At 44.6% G+C, this 25,894-nt stretch overlaps 1 protein-coding gene and 1 long non-coding RNA gene across 4 annotated transcripts in view; both read right to left on the reverse strand.

Annotated features, from left to right (window-relative positions):
- The window catches only part of LOC122158179, a 35,326-nt gene extending 19,512 nt beyond the window's left edge, over positions 1 to 15,814 (reverse strand). Inside the window, exons 1-2 of the long non-coding RNA XR_006168160.1 lie at positions 15,537 to 15,814; positions 13,847 to 13,972 (exon numbers count right to left, since the gene is read on the reverse strand). This is a non-coding gene — a long non-coding RNA (uncharacterized LOC122158179). The remainder of the gene's footprint in view (positions 1 to 13,846; positions 13,973 to 15,536) is intronic.
- Positions 15,815 to 16,415: 601 nt separating this feature from the next.
- Positions 16,416 to 24,480, reverse strand: SNAPC1 (small nuclear RNA activating complex polypeptide 1). 3 transcript variants are annotated; one of them, XM_042814974.1, is made up of 10 exons: positions 24,310 to 24,480; positions 23,913 to 24,072; positions 22,654 to 22,794; positions 22,114 to 22,218; positions 20,989 to 21,147; positions 20,546 to 20,620; positions 19,847 to 19,909; positions 19,060 to 19,201; positions 18,168 to 18,251; positions 16,416 to 17,100 (listed from the first exon to the last, which is right to left on the reverse strand). In XM_042814974.1, the coding sequence occupies exons 1-10, from the start codon at positions 24,435 to 24,437 to the stop codon at positions 17,069 to 17,071; spliced, it is 1,089 nt and encodes a 362-aa protein (XP_042670908.1). In that variant the 5' UTR covers positions 24,438 to 24,480; the 3' UTR covers positions 16,416 to 17,068. The 3 variants fall into 3 exon arrangements, with proteins under 3 accessions (XP_042670908.1, XP_042670909.1, XP_042670910.1); XM_042814975.1 differs by having other exon boundaries at positions 19,078 to 19,201; positions 24,310 to 24,479; XM_042814976.1 differs by lacking the exon at positions 22,654 to 22,794.
- Positions 24,481 to 25,894: the final 1,414 nt, after the last annotated feature.

The raw sequence follows: 25,894 nt of genomic DNA on the forward strand, positions 1-25,894 counted from the left end.
AGTTCCAAGCACAGCAAGGGAAATCTACACATTCACAGCCTGCTTATACTGAATCTGTATTTTTGAACTATTAGAGGGAAGTATTTTGTGTGTGTTGGGTTGTTTGTTTTTTTTTAATCTTTTGTTGTCAAACCAGGCAGAACTCAGCCAAGTTCAGCACCTAATGGCAGATCTGTCCCCATTAATGGAGGACCAAATCACCTAGAGGAAAACAGCAAGAAAAAGCTTTCCTGTGCTTAAAAACCTCACAACCTCACTTAGACTCCCAAATTGCAGGAAAAAAATATATTGATTTTTTTCCTCTGTTATTCCTCAGCTTCTGAACAGCTGGAGCTCCAGCAGTCCAAGGAACAGAATGAGAATGCCAAGCAGACAATGAAGGCAGCAGTGGGAGCAGGGAAGGGGCCTCTCACTTTACAAGGGCTGGCAGAGATGCACACAGAAGAAACGCTAAAGGCAAGTACTCACAGCATATCAGCTCAGCAGCAGTAAGGTCTTTTGCAACATCTCTTCACAACAATTTGTGATTTCATCCTCTAATTTAAATCTAGTAAGATAGCAGAATGCAGATCAGTTTTAAGCCATAAAGAAATAACAACCTTCATTCACAAGGAAAGTATGTACACAGAGCTTTATCATCATTCTGTTAATCCACTTTAAAGTCACACCTTAACTAATTAGAAAACAGCGAAATTAATTGGCACAAACATAAATTAACTCTCATTTCTACATAACACCTATGCAACACATTGCACAGCAGTCAACAGGATTCAGAAAGACTTACTGATAGGTAACATACTTAAGAACAAGTGTTTGAAAAGCGGGGCTGTCCAACAGGCAGCATCCATTCACCTGGCCAGCTGAACACACCAACACCACTGCCAGCCCTGAAAAAATACCCCCCAAATCCCAGGATGCAATGAACCAGGCTGATGTTACCTGCTGTGCTCCTACAGAGCTCCATGATGCTGCAGCTGGACTGCTCTGAGTAACACCGATGCCAGCTCACAGAATCACTGCACGGTGTAGGTTGGAAGGGACCTTAAATATCATCTATTTCCAACCCCTGTCATGGGCAGGGCCACCCTGCACCAAACAGGCTGCGCAGAGCACCACCTGACCTGGCCTTGAGCACTGCCAGGGATGGTTGAAACCAGAGAATGTTGTGTCTTATTTTTCAGCCCTGAAATGTAAAGCCCTGTGTGTGTTATCTCCTGCTTACCTTTACCTATCAATTCTGATTTGCACCAACTGACAAGGTTGTCCCTAGTTCTCCCTAGTTAGAAAACAAACAGATATTTCAGAAGTATCCGAGAGAAGTGAAAACACTTTGCCCAGGGATGCTGGCTTTGTAATTTGCATAACATTCAAGGCAGTAGCTGTATGTCATGTCATTAATGGAATGCCCCTAAACAGAAGCGATGCATGGCAAAGGACAGTCAGCACTTCTGTAACGCTGAGTTCACTCAGAGATTCTTGTAAGCACCCAGAGCAACTCTTTGAGATGATCCTCTTTTTCTGTGCACCTGTGTGAACAGTGTGCAGGTGCTGGCCGAGGGAGGGGTAGCCCCATGGCACCTCTAGGAGGATGTGAGCACAGCAGTGAGCCTTGCTGATGCTGTACAATAGCAGGTGGTACTGCGTGCACCTCTTCTCTGCTGTCAGGGAAAGAGGGTCATGTATGCCAAGCATGCCCTCCAAAGCATCCTTCTAGATAATGATGTGCACGTGCACACACACACACTTCCAAAAAGAACTGCAGGCACCCAAGTGTGGCTCCTGCACGAGCTCACGGCAAGCAAACGCTCAGAGGACAACCAGTTCCACAGCCTTCTTGCACTTCCAGACCTGGGCATCGGTTCACTCTGCAGAGACACAAAAGGTCATAAAGCAGAAGTCCACATTAAATGCCCGCTAGGTAATCAGCCAGCTGCATACACAAACTCTGCACTGAGTAGAAAGGAGCTACCGACCCCTTCTGACAGCTAAAGCTGCTCAATATCCTTATGAGCAGCAGCTTGCCATCCTGAATCACCACCTTATCATTTTGAATGCAGCCTCATAACATTATCTGCAGACATGTGTACGCACATTTGAGCTCCCATCCAAATTTAATTTGAAACCAACCAGCACAGGGAAGTTTCTTTCCAAGCTGTGCTCTGCTGACATGATGATGTATTGATTTTTCTCTACACAAGGAAAGCACACGGCACCTCCAGTGAAAGGATATGCTGCTGGAGGCAGAGGAAAGCAGTGTGAAAACAAGTAGCTCAGATGAGGACGCTGCTAGATGCACAGGAATGCTGAGGTTAGGCTGGTTGCTTGCTTAAATCCTGCATGAGTATCCTACAGGATACTGTAGGTCTTGTGCAGGTCTTCTCTGCACAAAACTTTTCGGCAGCCAAAACTTTCTCTAAAATACTAAACTGCTTCTAAATATTTTAAGCAATCTTCATAATGACTAAGATTGCTATGAAAAACAAAAACTAGAGCTCCTCATATTACAAGGATGCTGCACTGCCCTCTAGAGTCGCCATCACTTTCTCATCCCAGAATCTAGATGCAGAGATTCTGATAAAATTAGCTCTAAAAACTCTTCACAGGAAGGAGTGCTGTCTCCTGCATATAAAGCGGAGATAATAATTAAAATGAGAGTTCAACCCTTTGAGTGGTTCTCAGCAGTGCTTGGACAACGCTTGCTTTCCTGGCCTCTCTGTAGACAGGTGCACCTATAAAATAAGGCATAGCATTTTAGGAAGGACTGCCAATATCACTATCGTTATATCCTGCAAGAATAAATACATAAATAGTGTACTTTCTTATCCCTTGGTCCCTTCCCAAAAGCCACAACTAGTCCTGTGAACTGCATCACAGGATGGAGGATCTAACTGGCTCCTTCCAACACAGGCAATTGCTGCACTCAATCTGCTGCATTCAACCTCAGTGGAGGGCTACAGAGAGATGGATGCTGCCCCTATCAGTGGGAGCATAGCAGGCTACATTCTGTGCGCTCCACTTCCAGTCACAGTGGATAGGGGCGTAGGGCAGCCCTCAGAGCACAGCCATAAACCAAGGTCTGGAGGAGGACAGAGTTCCCCAGGAGACACTATGAACCCTTACTCTCCAGCATACATCACAAAATGGACAAGAAGTTGGGACTTCAGGGTTCTTTCCTGCAGTGTCCTTCCGAACTCCAGACTCTGCCATATCCTGTCCTACTAGGCATGAATCTGCATGGAAAATACAGCTCATCAGTCTCACGTCACGGCTTACAAAAGCACCTTGCTTGACAACTGGGCCTCCCTGGAGGATCCTCAGACTTTAGTATAGAAGATAACAGACAAGATGACTGGGCTGCTACAAGGTACACCGTCATGGATATCACAAACACAAACTCTCCTCCAGGCTGGGTCCCTGTGACTGCTGTTATCTCTATAGGTTTGGATTAGAACTCAGCTGGTTCTTCTGAAGCCTCCACAGAGAGAAATGGGAAAGAACTTGCTGTTCAGTGACAATGAATGGATGAGAGTGGACAAATATATTTAAATGCTTTCCAGTCCTCCTGAAAGTGATGCGTTCTTCTGATTTGCTGTCTTCACGTGCACCCTCCTGCTGTTGGAGTTTTCTTACAAAAAGAAATGAGATTCCCTCTGCTAATTCAGTAGTTCCCCCCATGTTTCACTACTCCTATGGCCATGTTTTTAGAAGCTACCAAGCACTGCTGCAAACACTGAGATACTGTTACTTCCACCCAAGATAAAGTTGGAAAGTTGACCAACTTTTAAGTTGACCAAACGTACATCACACTGAATCACATTCAATTAACTTAATCAAGTATTTCTCTAATGAAAACATATGTTTCTGTTCTGTCAGTTTCCGACTCGACCACAATTCATTCAGTGTTACGGAGAAGAAAAAACAACATTAAAAACCATCTGTTCTCCTTAAATAGAAAAGCTATTTTAACCTACATGATGAGCCCTAGTAATTATAAAAGAAGTGGAGTGGATGTCAAAAAGAAAATGAAGAGAGGGCAAGGCAGCTGCTACCTTGTGATTATCATAGCACAAACCTTTTATTAACCATGTGGCTTTGCCTCACACTCCTCACCTTGCTATGCAGCAATAACCTGCTGTCAGCCCATTAGCTGAAGCTATGCAGCGTATGCCATGAGGGTTACAGCACAGCCAAGAGATTTGGTGAATGAATCTTTACATACTATCATATGAATAGAATCACAGAATCATAGAATGGCCTGGGTTGAAAAGGACCACAATAATCATCTACTTTCAACCCCCATGTGCAGGGTCACCAACCACCAGACCGGGCTGCCCAGGGCCACATCCAGCCTGGTCTTGACTATAACGGAATGCCAACGGAATGCCAAAGTTAAAGGTCTTAGAAAAGGGTTACATTCTGAAGGAAATAAATTATAAGTGCCAAATTCAAAACTGCAGCTCCCAAGGGGCCTGACATTTCTTGCCCTACAATTCCCCAGTAACCCACTGCTCACAGAAACTGTGACAGCATCAACCAAATCAGGAAAACTCCTCATACTCAATTCTTCCTGTAACACAGACCTCAATCACCTGCCAATGCTTCCTAAAGAGCTGCTCCTCTTAACAGACCTAAGGGAGAAATGCCAAAGGAGCATGATTCCACAGCGCAACAGTGAAAGGGTTGTCTGGCTCAAGGCAGTCCTGACTTCTTCTTCAAAATTCCAGAGACTCCAGGCAAGCAAAGGCTGTTAAGCAACACCATATGCAGAGGTATTCCTCCTCCCTGTCTCTCCTTTCCCTGGTCTAAAGAAGAACAAAACACAAACTGAGGTGAGAGCAGAAGCTGTGACTTCATCCCACTGCCAGGCAGGAAGCAGAAGTTCACAGAGTAAGGAACTGAACAGGGAAGAGGCAAGAGAGCAACAGGAAAGCAAATGAGGAGAAGCATCTCTGGAGGTCCGTCCTTATGCCTTCAGCCAGGTAAATACATGATGATGTGTCCTGCATACTTCTTGCTGAGGAACACTGAAAACAAAGTCATTTCTCCTCTACTAGGAACCTTTTATCCACTTCTTTTCCCTGCAGAAGGGGTACTCTGCAGCTGTTACCAGAGTTGCTATCAAGCTGCAGTTACTTCGTGATGTATTGATTTACTGATGTAGCTACAAGTGAGAAATTCAGCTTTGTTATATGCTTTTGTTTCTAGCTCTCATATTTACAGAAATATCTGAAAATCAGCAGTAAAGTTGAAAAGTCAGAGTGTGTGCTCTTTCTGAGGCTTGGAACTGTTGATTTTCAATGTCAGGTTGGAAGCTTGGTGGCCTGAATCATTGCTTCTGAGCACATGGCAGAACTGTCACCTCAACAAAAGGCCTAAACTTTATCATTTGGACACTCCTAAAGCCATCTGCAGAGAAAACATATCCGTCAAAGAGAACAGCACATCTCCTGTCTCCTTGTCATTGCAGCACATACTATTCTATATCACGAGACCCAGTGATAAAGAGGACATCAGCAGCATCAAACTGAGACATGTTGAGTTGTATCAGCACAGCCAGGAGAACCAACAGCTCAAGGACCCCTTCCTCACAATAGCATTTTCCATTTGCTTTTGCTAAATTACAACTCTTCTGCCATTTTGGAGTATTTCAGACTAAGTGACGCAGCCTTAGAGCTCCTGGGTATTCAACAAGGTGAGAGCTTGCCAGAATTGGGGCAAAAACGAGAGCACTGTTGGATACAGACTCCTCTGTAACCAAGGAGAGAAATCTCAGAGAATTCACTGTACTCTCCAGCCGATGAAGTGCCCCATAGTAAGGCCCTGCATGACACTAGGTGCACATCATACAGCTCTCCACTGCATGGAAATGTTGCCAGGTGGCTCTTGGAGCCAAGCTAGCTGACTACCCTTGACATACAGCATCACAGAAGGGCTGTCGGATCCCTGCCTTAAAAAACATAGGCAGCCTAAGTTTTGGCAGCAGGAACATGCCTTAATTTGCTTTTGGGCTGTCTCACTTCTCCATCACGACATGTGCAATGGTGGGGTCTGAGAGGTACAAAACTTCTAAGTGACTTTTGTAATTGGCAATTAACTTGTATCTACGCTGCAGTTCCACGCAACAGGCATGTTTGTTCAAAAAACAAATGTTTTTTGAGTCTCACATCTCAAACAAACTGAATGCAACCATCATAACTTCACCAACTAAAATGTAATCCTTCACTGAACAATAGCTGTTGTGGAGGTGAGTGTGGAGCGATCAAGTGAAAATCTCAGCTGTTACAACAAATAACTTTAAAGTCCTTGTGGCAATAAAAAAAAAATCCCTTCTTTCCTTTCACCTGCTCCCTTGAAAAGAAGCTCAGAGGATTTAAATTGCTGCAAAACAAGAAAGAGGACAAAAACCTCCCACACGTTAAACACTGTGTATGATTGTTACGGTGACTGCATTGTTCTTCAGGGCTGACTCAAAGTTTTTAAGCACAAAGTGTAACCATAGCAAGTTATGCAAAATGGGCTTCAAAATGCAAAGCTTCGTAAGAATTTTCAACAGAGTTGTTGTTATAAAACATTGGTTCCAAAGAGTCATTGGGTAACAAGAGAGAGGAAGAAGAAATATCCATCCTGGAACAGACAGCAGTTCAGTCCCCACTGCCTTTGTCTGATAAAAAGTTTTAGGCTCATTGTGAACAGCTACCTAAGAATGAAGACATAAAATACCCACAATACAGAATAAACACACAATCTTGTCACTCAAACTCACTCAGAACACCCAAAGTCCAGATTTGCTACAGCTCTGACAGATGCCAAAATATTTCAGCTTGTCATCAAAAGACATCTCCCTCCAGCAGAAATCCTGCACTACTGTCCCCCAGATCAACTTGAGCACTGGCTTTGCTAATGCATGAGTATTTTGCAGCTTTATGCTACCAGACAATCTCACCTACCAGTGTTACGGCTTGCCCTATCCTTGGGATGCAGAGCATCATGACTGTGCATCCTCCAATATAATCCTCAGAAACTGGGCCATTTATTTTCTGTAACCAAAACATTAAATGATAATTACACAGTTTGGAGATGCATGTAAAGATATAATGGAAAACCACACTTTGTAACCACATATATTTTACTCCAGCTCCAAGAAATTCTTTCTTTCATCCAGATCAAAAGATGCTGTGGCACAGCCTGCAGGTGAGACACTCACCCTGTTCCCCATGAAGATCCCTGCTGTCAGAAGTCACTGTTTTTCCTTTTCCTCTTCAAAGATCTCTTCAGCTCAGTGCCTGTCTTCACTCCCTCACACTTCTTCCAATGCTTTTCTCTAGTTTGTGACCTCAGGACTTCAGAAACCACAGCACAATACTTTTCCCAAAGGGGAACTCGCTGTCTGCACTTTATTAATACTTGTGTTTCTTGAGCATGACTCACTGGAGCCTCCTATTGATGACTGTCCTGGCTGTGAGATTCTGATTGCTTGCTAACCCACTGGGAAAATAAACTCCTCTTCACTCATCATGCCAGAAGTCCTCTCCTGTAATGTACTCTCTGCGGAAAGCCATACTTCCTTGCCTCTTTCAGAGCAAATTAAACACAGAAAAGGAGAAAAGTCTACTGCAAGTTACTTACTGCAGATGACAACCCAAGATCCTGACAATCACCTTTTCAAAGTGGCTCAAATAGTGATCCTCTGATTAAATTAACAGCAATACCAACAGGAACCAGCCGTGCGCAGAGGCTTCTATCTGCAGAATCCCCTTGAAAAAAAGGAAGTACCAACCAAGGAGCAATAAACCCTTTTAGAAAGCTCTTTTCTTTCAATCCCTGTGAGATGCAGAAGACTGAATAGATGCATATGAAAATTAATGGGTTCAGTCACCAAACTCCTTTTTTTCCCCTATATAAGCATTTGTTTCTCAGGAAGAAGTGCAGGGAGAGGTTTGATGGATTTTTTACTTTCTTTAAACAACACACTACCTGCATATGCTGTCTAGACACTTGTCAGATTAAGTCACATTCTGATTTTCCACATTTTCATAAGAAGTGCTTAAGTGTCTCAAAAATATTTTTTGACCAAGCTAAGTAGTTTGGCTACCCACAAAACTGTACTTGAAAAAAATCTAACTAGCATCTAAAACCATGTCAGCCAGCTGTAGAAGTAAGCATGAGGTCCCAGTGCTTTCAGACCCTGTTAAAGCCAATGAAGGCTAATTATGGCACCCAGTATGGCATACGTGTGAGCCATGAAGACATCCTAACACTGCCTACCTCAGGAAGTGAGCAGCAGAACAAGGACCAAACGCTGACACAAGGCAGCCCTATGTGTAGCCAAAGGTTGGACTCAATGACCCTTATGGGAGCCTTCCAACTTGTGATATTCTATGATCCCATGAGTCTCAGCCATGCGTTCTGTGCAGGGCATGTGCAAAAAGGACAGGTCAGAAGTTGAAGTTTCTCCATGCAATTTTTCTTGTAGCTGCAGGTGTTGATGAAGAGGCACCATAAGGAATGAAATAAACCACCCTTATCCCATTTCTGCCCTTCTCCAGAGCAGCTTGGCCCCATGCTCTCCTCTCTGAAGGAGCTTTCATCAGGGAGCACGGTAGGACTGCTCTCTGTAATCCGCACACATTCCTTCAATTCAATGTCTATCCATTCATTTAACCCTTCACCACCAAACTAGTCCATCTTGCATCTGAAAAGGAAGAAGTTTGTTCTGGAAACCACGACTAACATTAACAAAAAATAAAAGATATAAAAAGAGCAGGTTGAGGAAAGTGATCCTTCCTCTCTACTCTGCCCTCGTTTAGAATAGGCCACATTTAGAATACTGCGTTCAGTTCTGGGCTCCCCAGTCTGAAAAGGACAGGGACCTCCTAGAAGGAGTTCAGCAGAGGGCCACAAAGATGCTAAGGGGCCTGGAGCATCTCCCATGTGAGGAAAGGCTGAGAAACATGGGACTGTTCAGCCTAGGGAGAAGAAGAATGAGAGAGGATCTGCTACATGTTTATAAATATCTAAAGGGAGGTGGGAGGCAAATGGATGACGCCACACTCTTGACTGTGGTGCGCAGCAATAAAACAAGGAGCAATGGCCCACAAACTTGAACACAGGAAGTTCAGTACTAACATGTGGAAGAGCTTCTTTACAGTATGGGTGATGGAGCACTGGAATAGGTTGCCCAGCCCAGAGAGGTGGTGGAGTCTCCTTCTGTGGAGATATTCAAGAGCTGGCTGGACATCTACCTGTGTGACCTGCTGTAGGGAACCTGCTTTGGTCAGGGGGGTTGGACTCGATGTTCTTTTGAGTTCCCTTCCAACCCACCCCTGTGATTCTGTGACATCCATGGCTGATTAAGACATGTCTAATTGGATTTATTTACAGTCACTGTAATAAGTTCAGCACATACTTAGCAGATAAACAGACGATAGCTGTATTCTCTTTTAAGCGGGAATTCATCTCCTAAAGCTACACAAAGAACAGCAGCACAGGGTCTGCGTGCTTAAAGAGCAGCTCAAAGAATGAGCTTGTAGAGCTTATGCCTCCCCATCCCCTAGATAGACTCATCAAAAGCCCTTGGTGGATAATTGATCGAGCTTTCCCAGAGCACAGGAGTAATAAGCAATAGATCATACAGTGGGAAGTGAACACAAGGTCTCCTTAATGACTACTTAACCCCACCAATCATGACGTCAACCTATCTGAAGGATGTAAGAGGCTGCTTTTGAAAGCAAAGCTGCCTGATGTCTTTAGATAACCTCTACTGATAATTGGCACTACTCCTATTTCGCTAAGAGTCAGCTCTGCAGCTGAGCAGCCCCATGGAAGGACCTGACCAGACCAGATGGTACACGCTTGTTTTCCACGTGCATGGGAACCAAAGGAACACTTCAAGAGAGTAACATGCACAATAAATGTTATGGACTGCTGCAGATGGGACCCCAAGGCAGAGCTGGCATCATCACTTAGAGGGAAGACAAGCCACAGACCTTTGTTTTACAAATCCCTTATGCAGCTCACAGTCCTCCTGCTGCCGCAGCGCTTCCAACACAGGGCACAGCGCATCCGCAGATCCAGCACCACGCTCACAGGACTTGTTCCTTAATGGCCCATCTGCACCAAAAGGATCTATTTCACCATGACCTAAGCATACTAAATGAATGCTACAGCCATTATCAGCCCGGCTCTGGGGCCAGATTTGATTTGAGATGTCCTACATGCCTGAAAAAGCTTTGTTTGCTACCTCGCTTGTGTCTTCAAACCTCTAAAAATACCTTCAGAAACCTGGCTCCAGGGCCCACAGGCCCTTTAGCTTACCTCTCCTCAGAGCAATAACACTGCCTGCATCCTGCCACTGCATCCAGCTCTCAGCTGAGTCCCTCCCCACCCTCTCCCAGAGCAGTTGCCTGCCTTCAGTAACAATAATAATGCTCAAAGCAAGCTCTCCTCAGAGGCAGTTTCCCTGGAGAATGCTCTCTACTTCAGTGCTCATCAAAACAGGAAGGAAACAGATTTTAAATGTTCTCCAATCTATTTTGCAAGCCGTTCTGAAGCCTGAGTATGTGTTTCTCTTTGAACATTTTCTCATAGGGACAGCATATAAGCACAAACTTGGCCTCTTTATAAAATTAACTGTGCTTCAAGTATTTAGAAATGAACACACAATGGCAATCAATGTTTTGCACAAAGCAGGCATTTTTCAAGCTTTGCTCTCAACACAACCAGATGTGTCGCAGGTCTGTTATTAGCAGGAATTTAAGCAATGTTATGTCAAAATGAAGCAACATCAAAGCATCAAATTATTCTCAAACAGAAGGTTTTTCAAGCACACTGGTGGGGCAGGCCTCAGAAAGCCCCCCATGGTTACATGCAATTTTACAGCCAGCCACCTGGCTGTAAAATGTACAAGCATACCAGTAGTTCCAACTATGCTTAAAGGGGGAGATTTAGGTTAGAAGCTGCGCAGAAACCCTTTGCTCAAAGGGCAGAATGGCCCTGGCACAGCTGCCCAGAGAGCTGTAGGTGCCCCATCCTTAGAGATGCCCAAGGCCCTGCATGGGGCCCTAGACAGCCTGAGCTGGTGGGGGGCAACCAGTCCACAGCAGGGTGTGGAACTGGATGGGCTTTTAAGTCTCCTCCAATCCAACCATTTTGTGAGTCTGACATTTCCTAGGACAAGCAACCAATGATGGCAGCAGTCACAGTGAGGGACGTGATGGTAGAGATGAAGGCCACGCTAAGCCCTTCATTTCCTATCCTTCCACAGAAGGATGCAATTATCCCGGCAGGGTGAATGCTTGCCCAGTCTAATAAGAGGACCACACATTAGAGGAGGCAGAGCTCACTCTATGATGCCCCAAATTCCTGAGGAAAGGGAGAAGACTGAGGGATTCTCCTCACCACAACACTAAGTTTTATCCACTCCTAGTAAACACCTGAGCTGCAATATGCACCTATCTTCTAATTCCTAACAGCACCATAAAAACTCAAGACACACATCTACAGGCCACCCAGACAAAGCAAACTAATCAACCAGCCCCTGAATTGTTACAAGTTAATCAGCCTATTTCTTCAAAGAACCACGAGACAGTCTTGCCTGTATTTTCTAAGCATGTTAACAAAGATCTTGAAAGCCATGCGAATGGGAGTGCCCTCTTCTACAATGCTATACCAAACCTACGCCTAAGATCCCAGGCAGAGTAACTGAATCCTGGTGGCTTAACAAAGAAACTAGGATTCGGTTACTCTGCCTAGGATCTTACTACTGCCCCAATAATTATTAACGGCATGTTGTTGCACTGTGATACCCACGTACATGAAGTGACACAAACACAAAGTGTTTAATTAAAAGCTTTAACAGAGTGAAGCTGCCTTCAGGTGGAATATAGACAACCTGGACAACAAAGAGGGCTGTAGATGTGCAGCGTGGTTAAGTCCCAATATTGCTGAAACCAACTTTCAAATTGGAGTCACTGTCCCTGAAGGCGTTCAAAGAAACATGTAGATGTGGCACTGTGGGATGTGGTTTAGTGAGCATGGTGGTGGTGGGTTGGTGATCTCTTCCAACTTCAGTGATTCTGTGATTCTACTCTGAGAAGTGACTTGCGTGTCCATTTAACTAATCTTTTCAGTATATTCTCTTGGTAAAATTTTCATTTAGAAACACCTGATGCACACTTACTACTGTGAGGAGACCATATTTATTACCATTAGCAGTGTATTTAAGTGACATGCAGCATTTGGCTCACTCCAGCACTGACCTGAACTGTGTTTAAGCTGCACTCATTTCAAACTGGGTTGAAGCCAAAGCTTTTGGAGACCAAACTTGCTTCTTTTCTGATCCCTCAGCCAGCAGGAACAATGAATTATTTAACAATAAAAATCAGAGCAGACTGCTCAGACATATAACTCCAGATCACCACAAGTCATCACCACCACCTCCTCTGGCAGCCCAGAATCCCAGGGAAAGAGAGGCACTCCGGCTATTATGCCTTTCTCTGAGGAACAGCTCTGATTCAAGGACAGAAACTGGCACCACCTAAGCTACACGATATCCCTACTCCTCCCCAAGTTCCCCAACCAACACAAACCCTGCGATCCACCAATGGTACCACTGCTCCATGCAAGTACAGGCAGGGTTGGCACCTATCAGATGACAAAAAGCTGAACAGAACAATGCACCTTCGCCCACATGAAAAAAGATCACAGTTTATATCCAAATGGAATTTAATACAAGTACACCATCTTACCAAGTCCAGGAAATGCAGCCTAATATTGAACACTCTTCAGGTCTTTTGTGCTCAAGGTATTATTCCTCAATCAAAACATTCCCTAAGTGTCACACGGATAAGGAATTAACTGCTAGATGTGCTTACCAAGATTAAATATTGCAAACCACCAAGGAACCTGATAAACACAAGGCATGTGGGGAGTTTTGAAAGCAGTACAGCCCAGAGCACGTAGCTCTACAGGATGGGACCACTAAGGCTGAGATATGAACTAGTGAGAAATAAAGGAACTTCACGCAGGTCTAACCTGGCGCACAAAACAAGCAGAAAATGGCAAGCAGTGCAAGATATTCCAGTTGTTCCAGACCAAGACAGATGAGTTTAGCAGGGTTTATTAGCTTGGTCTTGCTGCAACACCAGTGAGAGGGAAAAGCAGCCACAAGACAGCAGTGCACAGCAGGAACTACAAGGAACACAGAATCACAGAATGGCCAGGGTTGGAAGGGACCTCAAGGATCATGAATCTCCCTGCCAACAGGCAGGGCCACCAACCTCCCCATTTAGTACCAGCCCAGGCTGCCCATGGCCCCATCCAACCTGGCCTTGAACACCTCCAGGGACGGGGCATCCACAGCCTCTCTGGGCAGCTGTTCCAGCACCTCACCACTCTCTCTGTAAAGAATTTCCCCCTGACATCCAACCTAAATCTTCCCTCCCTCAACTTAAAAAAATTTCCCTTTGTCCTGCTGCTATCTACCCTTTCAAAGAGTTGATTCCCCTCCTGTTTGTAGGCTCCCTTTAGGTACTGAAAGGCTGCTATTAGGTCACCTTGCAGCCTTTTTTTCACCAGGTTGAACAAGCCCAGAGAATAGCATCCAGCAGAGCACAAATGCTTCCTACTCTGCAAAGCAAACCTCTGCTAATAGAAGGTAGAAAATGATGATCAGCACCAAAGCCTCAGTAGCTGAACCAAAAGGCAGTACACCTGTCTTCAGGCTACAATCAGCGTAACAATGCTTGAACTCCACCTCTGGTGTTAGTCAGCCTTGTGAGGAGGGTCAGGTACGTCACCACAAGCAACTGTTTCACTCTCTGCTGTCCTCTTAGTTCCATCTACTCACATTACGGGAGGAGAACTCCAAAAGCCACATCCACATCATGTCAGTCTGGGCCTTGTCCAGGGTCACCTCCCCTTTGGGGCACGGTTTTGAAAGACAGTGTGGAACAGCAGACACAGGTGAGCATCACTGTATGACAAAAGGAAGAGAGAAATTATTCTCCCCACTAAGTCCAATCCTTATGAAGAGCTCACAGAATCACAGAATGGCCAGGGTTGGAAGGGACCTCAAGGATCACGAATCTCCAACTCTCCTGCCACATACAAGGCCACCAACCTCCCCATTTAATACCAGACCAGGCCGCCCAGGGCCCCATCCAACCTGGCCATGAACACCTGCAGCGACGGGGCATCCACAGCCTCTCTGGAACAGCCAGCACCTCACCACTCTCTCTGTAAAGAATTTCCCCCTGGCATCCAACCTAAATCTCCCCTCCAAGCTTGGGATTTTGTTATTGCAAGCTTATGAACCGTGGCATGCCATCCTGACGTCTTTCAAGGCTACCAGGTCTATCTGTCCTCCAAACAAGCTGGGGAAAGACACAGAGAGATTCCCGGGCGCTCGGTAACAGCGCGGAGCCGGGCTGTAAGCGGAGGGGCTGCGCAATGAGGTGTGAGCAGCAGCGCCTGCCCTCCCGCAGCCGGGGCTCTACTGCAACCCAGGCTCACGCCGGGTGGGGACGGGAACGGAGGAATCGATCGTGGCGTGGCAGGCGATTACCTTCGCATCAGCGCGGTCAGAACCCCAGCAGCCCCGCCGTGCCTGGAAGCGCACGGACGCAGCCAAGCCTCCCGTAACCGCAAGGCCACCCGCTCTTTGTTCGTGCTTTTCAAAGCGCACGTCGTTAAGCGGTTTCTCTCCCCCCAAACCCATATCCCCGCACTCCTACCTGCCCGCCCCGCCCCGCGGTAGAGACCGCACCGACATCCCCCGGCTTCGGTGAAGTCCTCGGCCGCGGTCAGGGACCGACCGCCCCCCCCCGCTCCGGGCGCCGCCGGCTTCCACTCACCGTCCGTCGCCACGGCCGCAGCGGCGCGGCCCGACTTCCCGATGGCGGCGGCCGGGGACTCGGAGCTCGGCCCGGGGAGGGGACGCGCTGACCGACCCGCACGGCACCTCCCCGCCGCCCGCCTCGCCGCGGGGGGAGCCCCCGGGCCGCGCGGAGGGGATCCCGGCCCTGCCGCCTTCTCGTCGCGCGGAGCCGTGAGGGCTGAAGGCGGCGCGGCTTTCCGCAGGAGCGGGGCTCCGTATCAGCCCGCACCCCATAACCGCTGCCCGCAGCCCCGGGGCGCGCAACGGAACTCGGACAAAGGCAGTTAGGGAGGATCGGCGGTTTCACCCCGTCTCTCCCAAAATGCTGCGCGACTTCCAACGCCTCGAGGTGCCCCGGGACCTCCCGACGTGCCTGAGGTGTGTGGAGAACGCAGCGGGCTGCGCCGCGCACAGCTGAGGGCTGGCTGACCGCAGGGAGCTTTTCCAACCTTAGTGCTCCAGTTCGTTTCTTCGCGTTGCTGTGACCTGGAAGGGTCTACATACACGTTACAGAGCTATGAAGTCTCTTACAACCACTGTCAAACCTTTCCCACGCTAATCTTGCATAGTCTATTTCTTTTTTTCACTTTTTTTTTTTGTTAGGATTCTTCTAGACGTGATGTTCACTCCCCACGCGGCCCACAATACTTTTTGCACTTACCTTGGCTTGCTTGGGCCTCGCTGATTTTTCCACTGCAGTGAAAATTACAGTGCAAAATGTCTTCCCCGTAAGTGTCTTCTAAACAGGTGGCACCTGAACATTTCAAAGTACTGCCCCCTTGCCCTTGTAAACATGGCCTCCACACGTTCAAATGCCACACAGAGGATCCTTTAGCTTTGCTATACAAATGGTGATTACTGTGGTATGAATACCATTCTTCAGTCAATTACATTTTCGGCTTCTTAATAAAGCGCTTCCTTGTTGTCCATAAATGAGGGCTTGAGTGCAATACTAGTGCTTAATTATTAACTTTTCCAGTGACCAGTTTTTGTCACTTGGGCCTGCTCCTCCTTACCAACTAATGCATTTAATACCTGCCCTTTTTATATTCCAACCCTTTATCTTTTCACTTCAGAGTTCCTTCATCTAGGTAAAGGCACTTTCATTCCTTTGGGCTCTGAAATACCTACCACAGTAACTCACTCAGTTCAGACCCCTTTTATGCCAAAAAAAAAATCTTTTGTATCCCTACTTATTCTTGTAGAAAAGGACACCTAAAACTCTTTGGCCTTTCTTGACAGGTTGTAGGTTTTTTTTTTTTTTGCAGCTGTGTTTAACTGCAGAAAATACCAAAGAGAATAATTACCCACTTTGTTTTTATTATCAATGGTCATAAGAGAGTATTTAAGCCTTACAGGGCTGAATGGTGACACAAATGCTAGAGGATGTTACTGTTTACAGAAAATACTCCAGCATGATTCTCAGTCTTTTTGCTTTTCCTGCAGTACTGTTGCCTAGCAATTGTTTCCCCACTCTGTACCTTTTCCTAGTGCTAAGCTTCATGTTTACTTCCATTCCTACTTCTTTCCACATCACTGCTCCAATTGATAAAGATCATTTTGAATTCTAGTTCTGCCTTTGTACAGCTTGGTGTCACCTACAAAAAAAAAAATAATCAATAAACATGCACTGTATTTCCTCATTCAAATACACAACAAAGCCAGATCTGCTGAAGACTGAATACAATAAAAGGCTTATCACCAAGTTCATTTCCCACACCTGTATAAATTTATCAATTTATATTGATAAATATTGCTGAATTTGCGTGCTATAAAATGTAGCAAGTAAACAGTGAGAAATAATTTATTGTACAAACACAGGCAAGTATTTTGTGAGCTGTTCTTTCAAGAGTGTCTGCTAAAAAGTCATTGCAAGTCAAGGTGAGTTCCAAGAGATTATTGCATTATAGAAACTAAATACAAGAAGGAACCATCTTCTCCCTCTTCTCGTCTCACACAGTGCAGAGCAACTTCTCTCACAGGAATCATCAGCCAGGTGAATGAAGGCACCAGGTGCCGTAGCATGAGACTGCTGAGGTACAGCATTCAGAGCCAGTACTCCAGTGTCAGCTGTAGCTCTGGTGCCAGCCAGTTCCTGTTGTACATCCAGTGGAATCCAAACAAGCACTCTGTGTTACATCTGACATTTACATTTTGTCATCACAATTCACATTAGTGTTCTCCAAGTGGATCCTAACGTCTTCTCCTCTTGGAGAGAGGTACTTCTGAAAGGAAATAAAGAGATTTTTCTGACAAACTTTGCAATCTATCTTCCCTCCTGGGAATAATTAAACTAGAATTAATTCTGCCCAGAAGAAGGAAATGAATTAGATGAGCTCCTGAGATTCCCTCAGGAACCCCTCTCTGCATGACTTTAAATATGAAAAAAAAATATTTCCAGATTCTATGGCATATTATCATTCAAAATATTAAATGAAATCCCACTGATTAACAAAGTACTGTCCTTTCCAACTTATTCAACTTCGAGAGCTTTCTGTTCCTCATAAACATCTTTAATATGGAACACTTAGTAACAAAGTTACACCTAAGTTTGCTTATGGGTATTTTTTAATGCTTCAAATACTGGTAAAACTATTCAAAGAACTGAGGAACTGACTTAGAGACAAAACATCATGACAACTTGGAGGAGGAACAAACAACATCATGTACAATATAAAATACACCACTGTGCCTTCAACCTGTCTAAAAGTTGAATGAATTCAAATTGTCTGCAGCTAACTATGATGATCAGAGGCCGTACTACTTTGCTGTGGATGTATTTTGTTATTATTCTCTCTTGTATGAAAATAATCTTTTGTTACATACAGTTTTTGATAGTAAGTTAACTCCAAAACATGTATTCCTCACACTCATCTATGCTGTCAGGCCTTTACAGAAGTTGCACTTATCCTCTTGTTTCCCTTTCAATAAATTAAATCCCATTCTTTCAGGCTAACAGCAAGGATCTCTGGTCGAGCTCTTCAGTCTGCCTTCCTCTTTGTAAGCAGGATCTATCAGACTATCAATGAACTGCCAATGGAAATAATTTTATGTACAATGAACATGACTCCCAGGAGTTTGCCATCACATTTGCTTGCAACAAACTATCAGAGCAAAGCTTCGGTTTTGATGTAACAATTTACAGGATGAAAACTAACCTAGATTTTGCAAGAAAGCAAAGCAAAGCGATTCAAGGCACCAATTTTAGTTTAAAAAAAAAAAAAAAATACAGCATAGTACAGAGCAATTAACAAAACAAGCCTACAGACTCTTAGAATTTCAATCATGATACCTTCTGTATCTGAGCTGTCTTCTTCTGTGATTACAGGCATCCCAATATGGCGAGTAACAGTTTCCTTTTCTGCTTGCATCTGACCTGCAGACAGATTTTTTAGGAGAAAAAGTCAGCTTTGGGTTTTTGTTTTTCTTTTTTTTATTAATATTAGTTTCTTTTTCACTTCTGTATCTTAGCTTCAGTAGTTAGAAGACTGTTCTCTTGTATCTACTGACTTTGCAGACAAAGGTTGTGGAGAAACACCTGTTTCCAGTACGTTCATATGGCTCACCAGAAAAATGCTCTGTAACAAGTAACTAACAGCATTGATCACCAGCTCAGTTCAGAGATTATTCAAAGCTCCTCTCCTTACTCTCTCTCCAATACTACATCTAATGTTCTGAAGTGAAGCAGAGCCAGCGTAGCCTAATGCCCAGCTCTGAAGTGGGCTGAATTTTCTCAGAAGCTAAGCAAGGCAGACTTTGGAATTTTGAAATCATTCTCTTCAAGGTGGTTTATTCAAAACTACTTCACTGCTCACTTTTCGTTAACCTTCAATAAACAGTAAGTCAGATGAAAGACTGAAATGGCTGAGCAACTTTTATCAGTTAGAAGTTGGACACTGGAAAGCTGACTTCAGAGAACAAAAGCCATTTCCCACGCCTTCAGAACTGGCAGACGGAGATGAAAGGACTGTCTTTCAAGTCCAAAGGAAAAAGAAAAAAAAAAAAAAGATGCACAAGCAGGGATGTGCAAATACTTGGAATGTAAGCAAGTGCAAAAAACTGTCACCAAACCAGTTTCTTGAGACCTGTAAATGAATCATCCACAACCTCTCTGTGCAACCTGTTCCATTTTCTCACCACCCTTACAGTAAAGAACTTCTTCCTAAATGGCAATGGAAAAAAACCTCTGATTTCCAGAGAACCTCTTTTCTCTGATGGCTGTGGTCTCCTACTGCTTTTTTTACTTCGTTTTGGAGATTTCCCATAATCCAGTCCTGATTCAGAAGATTCTAGTATTACTTGACGATGTCTTCTGGATTTGGAGGCCTAGAAGGTAAAGATAGGTAAGAACTATGAAAAAAAGAAGTTAACCTGCTATAGCTGTGTGTTACTGTATGTCATTTAGTGCTTCATTCATAAGGCTGAACTGCTGTACATCCCAAAGTTCTGTTTCATTTCATAATGAATTCTCCAATAAATAATCTAAATAAACAAAGAATGATGCAATGTTTATCATGGCTCTGCCATAAGAAGGAGAATTCAATCATATTTTTTGAGTAGTACTTGGAGAAACAATTCCAAAAATTTCCTATTGGCTTTAAACCCCCAAGTTCCATTCTCACAAGAATCTTCACAGCTTCAAACATCTGAGCCTCAAGGAACCATTGAACTCAAGTACTTCTTAATTCCATTTACTTGAAATTCCATCTATTAAAAACAGAGTACTGACATGAAAAGATACCTTGTAAATGAAAACCCCCAGGCACAGACCACACTGGCATTGCTTCATTAATCTAACAAGAATAACAAGAACCTCACGTTTCCTCTATGTGTATGGAAACCAGAACATTCAAAAGCTGAATTACAGAGTGCAATTTTAACTGCTTCCTTTTTGATCAATTGTTTACACTGTTAGTACTTTAAATTATCATTTAAAATAACTACATCTCTACCATCAAATTTTATACTCACCTCAACAACTGCAGAATAAGACTTGTGCTTGATTCTAGCCAAAGCATCTGCTCTTTCAGAACCCTGCAGAGAAACAAAAGGATTACTCAGGAAAAGATTTCATTTTCTATTACACTAACATTAAAACGAACTCTTAAACCAAATTTCACAGTATTTCATTATTGCTGTAATTCCATAATAAATGGTGACAAATTGTTTCTTAAATAAAGTTCAAGTTCCATTAAGAATGCAAAGCTGAATTTGGTTGCCTTCAGGTTCCTGCCACAGTTCAGGAACAGAAAATAAAATTTGAAAGTTCACTTCTTAGTCAAATTCACAGTTGAAACTAGCAGGTAAGTACAATACAAGAGAATTTTACAGCATTAAAAATAGTTACTGCATTTAGGTGAAACTCTGGGAGGGATCATGAAGGTGTTTGGCCAAGAAAACACAGCTTTTTCCCTTCCTTACCTGACAGGGGCCGTATCTTTTTACTTCTAGCACCCCAGAACTATCACAGCAGTGTGCTCAGAGCAAACAGCAAACAGCAAACAACGCAACTTAAAATAAAAACCCCAACTCTACCAATTATTCCTGGAACTTACTTTGACTTTGTCAAGCCCTGGAATGACAGGAAAAACCCACCTCGCCTATGATATTGAGTTAAGAAATTAGCAGATTCTGCCTGTGCAATGTAGCAAACAAGTTCATTTTTCTTACTTCTGATCTTAGCGAAGTTCCTTCTTCCACTCTGTTTGGCATTTCATCAGCTTCTTTAGCTTTTAGTAACAATTTCTGAAAGATACACGATACAGAATGTTTTTTAAATGTCAGTCACTCACAGAGCAGTAACCACATGTGCCCATTTTCTTCACTAATCTGACATTACAGCCTTTCCTTCACCACAAACTGCTACAGAGGTATTTCGCACGGTCATTCTAATACCATCCACAAATCACACATTCCAGGGCAAACATTTCTGTTATCATGCAGCCAGTGTCACATACAAGTCACCATCCTTTCCCCCACACCGCAACCCTGAGTTTGACTCGCTCCATTCTTCAGTGTTCCAGTTCTTAGACTGAGATCCCAGCTCTACACCAGTTCTTACACTCTCACATAACCTGTTAAATTGCCACAGCACAGTGGTTGGTATTACCTACCAATCTTTTTTGCTGCCATTCCTGATGTTCCAAAGCCATGTCTTTAAGAGAAACTACAAATTCCTCTTTTATCAAGCTCAGGGCCTTGTCTGGCTGGGATTTGTCAGCTGATATGGCACATTTCATTTTCTGATAGTGCTCATGAATATTCATCAGTTCCTAAAACAGGAAAAGAGACACTTTTCAGGAAAAAGATTACAGCATAAAGTGATACGAGTTCTCGCTGAAGAAAACCAAGATTATATAACCTAAGGACACCACTGAATTAGCAGAAGTTAGAAATAGATTATTTGTATCAGTTTCATTTCAGAGAGCCTAGCAGTAATATTACCTAGCACTTCCCCATCAGCACACCAAGTAAGCAAAAGAAGAAAGAGTATCTTTTGTTTAAACCAAGGAAGGAAGGCTCAGTGATGCCAAGGATCAGATCTCAAGGAGGTCTCCTTTCTTCATCTCTTCAGAGGAATCACTTCACAGCCTTCTCATGCCAACATTTCAGATAACTGGACTTTTTTAAGCAAGGATTTACTGAGTTACAATGTACAATGCAAGCTATAGCCTGCTTCAATCACTGTTCTGTTGTGTTGGTTTTTTTTGGGGGGGGATTTTTTTTTTTTTTTTTTAACAGAAATATTTTATATGTTTAAGAAAACCAAGTTTTAAAAGGAAAAACAGAGGTTAGAAAAGGCTATAACCTGTGATGATTAAGGTCTTACTATCCATACCCAGCCTCCAGCTGCAATCCGCAGACACAACAAAACAAACCTGCTTTTCCCAACTCAACATTTTTCTTTTTTTTCTTCACCCTCCCCCACCCCTTGGGAAGGGAAATGGCCATTTTTCCCTTTACCATTTACATCTTATTGAGGCAAAACCAGAAAAAACATAGGAATGTGTGGTACAGGTACCATATGGTAGCAACAGGTACAAAAGTTCTTCCCAATTAAATACTGTGTTTCTGAATATTCAAAAAAACTGCTAAGACAGACTATCACCTTAGTCTGCATTCCATAAGAAATGCACAAAGGACCATCTTGGGCTAATTAGAGAATGTATAGCTTTTCAATAACAGAAAAATAACACCAAAACAAACAGAAGCTTAATCACAGTTTAAAGTTACTGTACCTCCAATACATCATTCGTGATGAGGCTGCTTACTCTGTTACTTGGATCTTTAAATTCTTCTTTACATTCATTTTCTTGGATCTTCTTCTTAGTTCTGTAGTTTAGCTAAAGCAGGACACAAGGCTTTGTAACGTGAATGGTCAACTTAAACCACCCTACTCTTGAGAGTTTTAGCTGCATATCTAACAATCAAGAGAAGCTGAAAGGCATAAAACTACCTCATGCTCAACAGCATGCATCTTCACAGCCAAGTGCTCAACCAGCACTTTAAAAAAATTATTCCAGCCCTTTAACTCAGGAGCTCAACATTTCCACAAGTTATACGACATCTCAAATTGTAACAAGATTAGATACTGAAAAAAAATTTCAGGTGAGAAGCGTGCTGTATTCAAACATCCTCTAAGCTTTATGTTGTGTGCCCAGTTACATAAAGCAAGGCACAGTGCACAGCGTCAAGCACACGAGTGCCGTTGGACTGCCAGCCATTGAAAGCTGAAGATATTTTATTAAAAATGGTAGGTTGTTAACAAAATAACTCACTAGCTTTGGCATTGCTGTGAAATGGAATGCTCTGGCACGACGCAGTGTCCTAAAGATGTATGCTGCATCATAATGCTGGGAATCTATCAGATCCTGTTGAAAGCTCTGGACTTCAGGCCAATCCTTGAGTGCAATCCTGATCTGCAACAAATCAGTTGTGTACTGTTACAATGCCCTGTTCAAGAAAGTCTTCCTCATTTCTTGCTTTCCATCCTCGCATCTGCTCAGCCCACTTCACTTTCATTCTACTTAAGACACCTTCTTGGATGATTCCTGCGCTCACCAACATTTCCTGTATAGCAGTGGCTTTAAAATTGCCAGAATTCATCTCTGTAAAATGACTCCTCTATAATTAAGATTGAGATGTAATGACATCACTGTAAAATACTTTGTTTCCTGTGTAAGGAATTTGGACTCAGTTGTGCACACAACATACACAACTGTTTCTGCACAAACCACTTGCGCTGATTTTCTAATTCATTTCTATACCAATCTCTTCTCCTAGAGGCAGTAAGAAGGCACATATTGCTCAGACTTTCCACCTATTTACGAATTCTACTTCTAGTTAACAGGAACTGGAAATAATTTAACCAGTCTCCACTTTGTTGAAATTCTAATAAACAACCAAGGCCGTCGTGGAGTTCTCTCCACATTTGAGGAGAATATTCTAGCTTCCCACTGACTGTGGAGAAAAACCTTGGTGTCCTGGTGACAATAGGATGTTCCACGAGCCAACAGTGTGCCCTTGTGGCCAAGAAGGCCAATGGTGTCATGGGGTGCATTAAAAAGAGCGTGGCCAGCAGGTCAATGGAGGTTATCCTTCCCCTTCTGCTCTGCTTTAGTGGAGCACTGTGTCCAGTTCTGGGCTCCCCAGTTCATGAAAGACAGGGAACTTTTGGACAGAGTACAGCCACAGGTTACAGAGATGAATGGGGGATAGAACATCTGTATGAGGAAAGACTGAGAGACCTGGGACTGTTCAGCCTGGAGAAGAGAAGACTGAGAGGCGATTTCATCACTGTTCATAAATGTCTGAAGTGTGGGAGTCAAACAGATGGTTGCAGGCTCTTTTCAGTGGTGCCCAGCGACAGAACAAGTAGCAATGGACACAAACTGGAACACAGGAACTTCCATACAAACATAAGGAAGAACTTCTTTACTATAATGGTGACAAACAATCTCAGCAACCCTTTCCAACCTTAGTAATGCCATGACAACATCTCACACCCTACACCTTCCGAGGAAGCTCAGTAAGTTACCTTTATTTTCGGCTGGCAGAGCTGCGTGTTGTAGAGCCCGTACAGAAGGTACAGAGCGCCGACTCGGATCTGGAAGGCATACGGCGGCAAGAAGTACTGCTGTGCCAGCTCCAACGTCTTCTTTGTGATCTTATTCCTCTCCAGAGCTCTCATTCTACCACTACAGCAAACAGAAAGCAATACGCTGCAGCAACCGACAGTAAAAGCACGGGTGTCACAGCATCCATAACGCAGCAGCGAGCTCTAGGAACTTTAAAACGTTATTCTTGGTAACTCCACAGAGGGCTGTGCTCTATGTTCTCAAGCAGCACTGCGTGTAGTAAATTAGATCCGGAGTGAAAAAGGCAACAATCTACGTTATACTATTTAAGCCAACCCACAAGGGCCGGTCACTCACTGGAAGATGGTGTGGAAGCGGCGTTCCCGCCACAGCTCAGCAAAGCGCTCGAAGCGGACGGTATCGGCTTCCTGGAAGGCACCGAGCAGCGCCTCGCAGTCCTCCTGCAGCCCAGGCACGGCACTCATGGCTCGCGGCTCACAGCTCACCCCGCCGCCATTAACGCGCCCCGCGTCCCGTCAGGGCGCCTGCGCAGCTCCCGGCCATGCGCGCTGCTCCGTGCACGGGTTCTCCGTGAGGGAGGGCGGCGGGGCTTGGCTGGGGTGCGCTGTGCCGGGCGCTCCCCGCATGCACTGCCACACGTAGGCGGGCGGGGAGCGGGGAGCGGGGGGCCGCGGCTGCCGGGCTGCACGTAGAGTGGGTGGGCGCGGCTTCGGCGCGGAGCGGTGCGGGCTCTGGCGGCTCTCTGACCCCTCGCTCCCCGGCGCACGTAGGCGCGGGCGGCGGCCGAGGAGGAGGAGAGCGGCCGGAGCGCAGGTCTGTGAGGGAGAGCGGGAACGGCGGGGAGCGGGGCTGTGCGCACCGAGCTGCGAGCGAGCGGCGCGGCCGGGTGGTTGGTTGGTTTGTTTCTGAAAATACATTTAGTTCAAGTGCTGTTTAAAGACGTAGGGCTGCGACCCCGTTCATCCCCTGTGTGACCCCGATGAGCTAATGGAACTGGATGCTGACGCTGTGGGGAGAGCGGTTAGCGTTCCTCAGCCAACACGTACGGACCCCGATGGGCGCAGGGACGGGAGGCAGGGGCCGGAGCCGTCGCTGCAGTTACGGCGGTTATCCCTTCGTCTAACGGCAGCGATGCGGCTCGCCAGGTGTGTTTTCCCAGTTTTGACGGTGGTTTCTCAGGGATGCCGTGTGAAGAAGCACCAGGCGGATCGGTGCTTCTGTAAGGCAGGCAGGGCTGCAGCACCGCGCTGTGAGAGAGGATGCAGCGGGACGAGGCTCGTGTATGTGTGTGTGTGTGTGTGTGTGTGAGAGTGAGAGGAAAACAAACGGGATCTTCTTGCAAAATTCTCATTCTGTTGCTTTTACACTCAAATAGTGTTGCTTTTTTTAGGCTAATTAATCCTCCACGTTTCTTGATGAACTGTTTCTGTTCAGTGCTCCTTCGTGTTCTTTATTAGTATATTTCAGCTGTCCACTGACTGCTTTCCAAGGAACAGCGTGCTAGTTACTGTATCTTCTTAGTATAACTGCTAAACAAAGGGATACGAGTTCCCACTTGTCCTGCCCTGTAAGATGCAAGTTAAGCTATTTATCCTGCGTAAACATAGCTATAAATAACAGGTTTCTCAAGTTGCATATGGCACAGGGTAACTCTTTTATTTTTGAGTATCGTATGTGTTCAGAATACTTCTTCAAATTGAGAACGTGGAAATAAATCTTGTTTTCATGAACGTACGTCACGCAGCTTTAATATGCTATTTAACAAAATAGGTAGACATCACTAGTACTGGGGATCGTATAATAATGGGGTCGTACTCTGCTGAGTTGATAGCATTTGTGCATGCTTTCTGCTTTCAGGCTTCATCACAGCAAAACAGAAACATTGCAGGAAATTTCTGATTCGTGCAATAGGAAATGGTAT

Source organism: Centrocercus urophasianus, unplaced genomic scaffold, assembly GCF_019232065.1.
Source record: "Centrocercus urophasianus isolate 14NV4802_14NV808 unplaced genomic scaffold, USGS_Curo_1.0 seq_14, whole genome shotgun sequence".
NCBI lineage: Eukaryota > Metazoa > Chordata > Aves > Galliformes > Phasianidae > Centrocercus > Centrocercus urophasianus.

Coding starts and splice junctions, on each gene's coding strand:
- SNAPC1 (XM_042814974.1), bottom strand. CDS start 24,437: ATGAGTGCCGTGCCTGGGCTGCAGGAGGACTGCGAGGCGCTGCTCGGT. Junction 22,795..23,912: donor TCTGCCAGCCGAAAATAAAG/GTAACTTACTGA, acceptor GATTTGTTGCAG/ATCAGGATTGCACTCAAGGA. Junction 17,101..18,167: donor AGACAGCTCAGATACAGAAG/GTATCATGATTG, acceptor ATTTCCTTTCAG/AAGTACCTCTCTCCAAGAGG.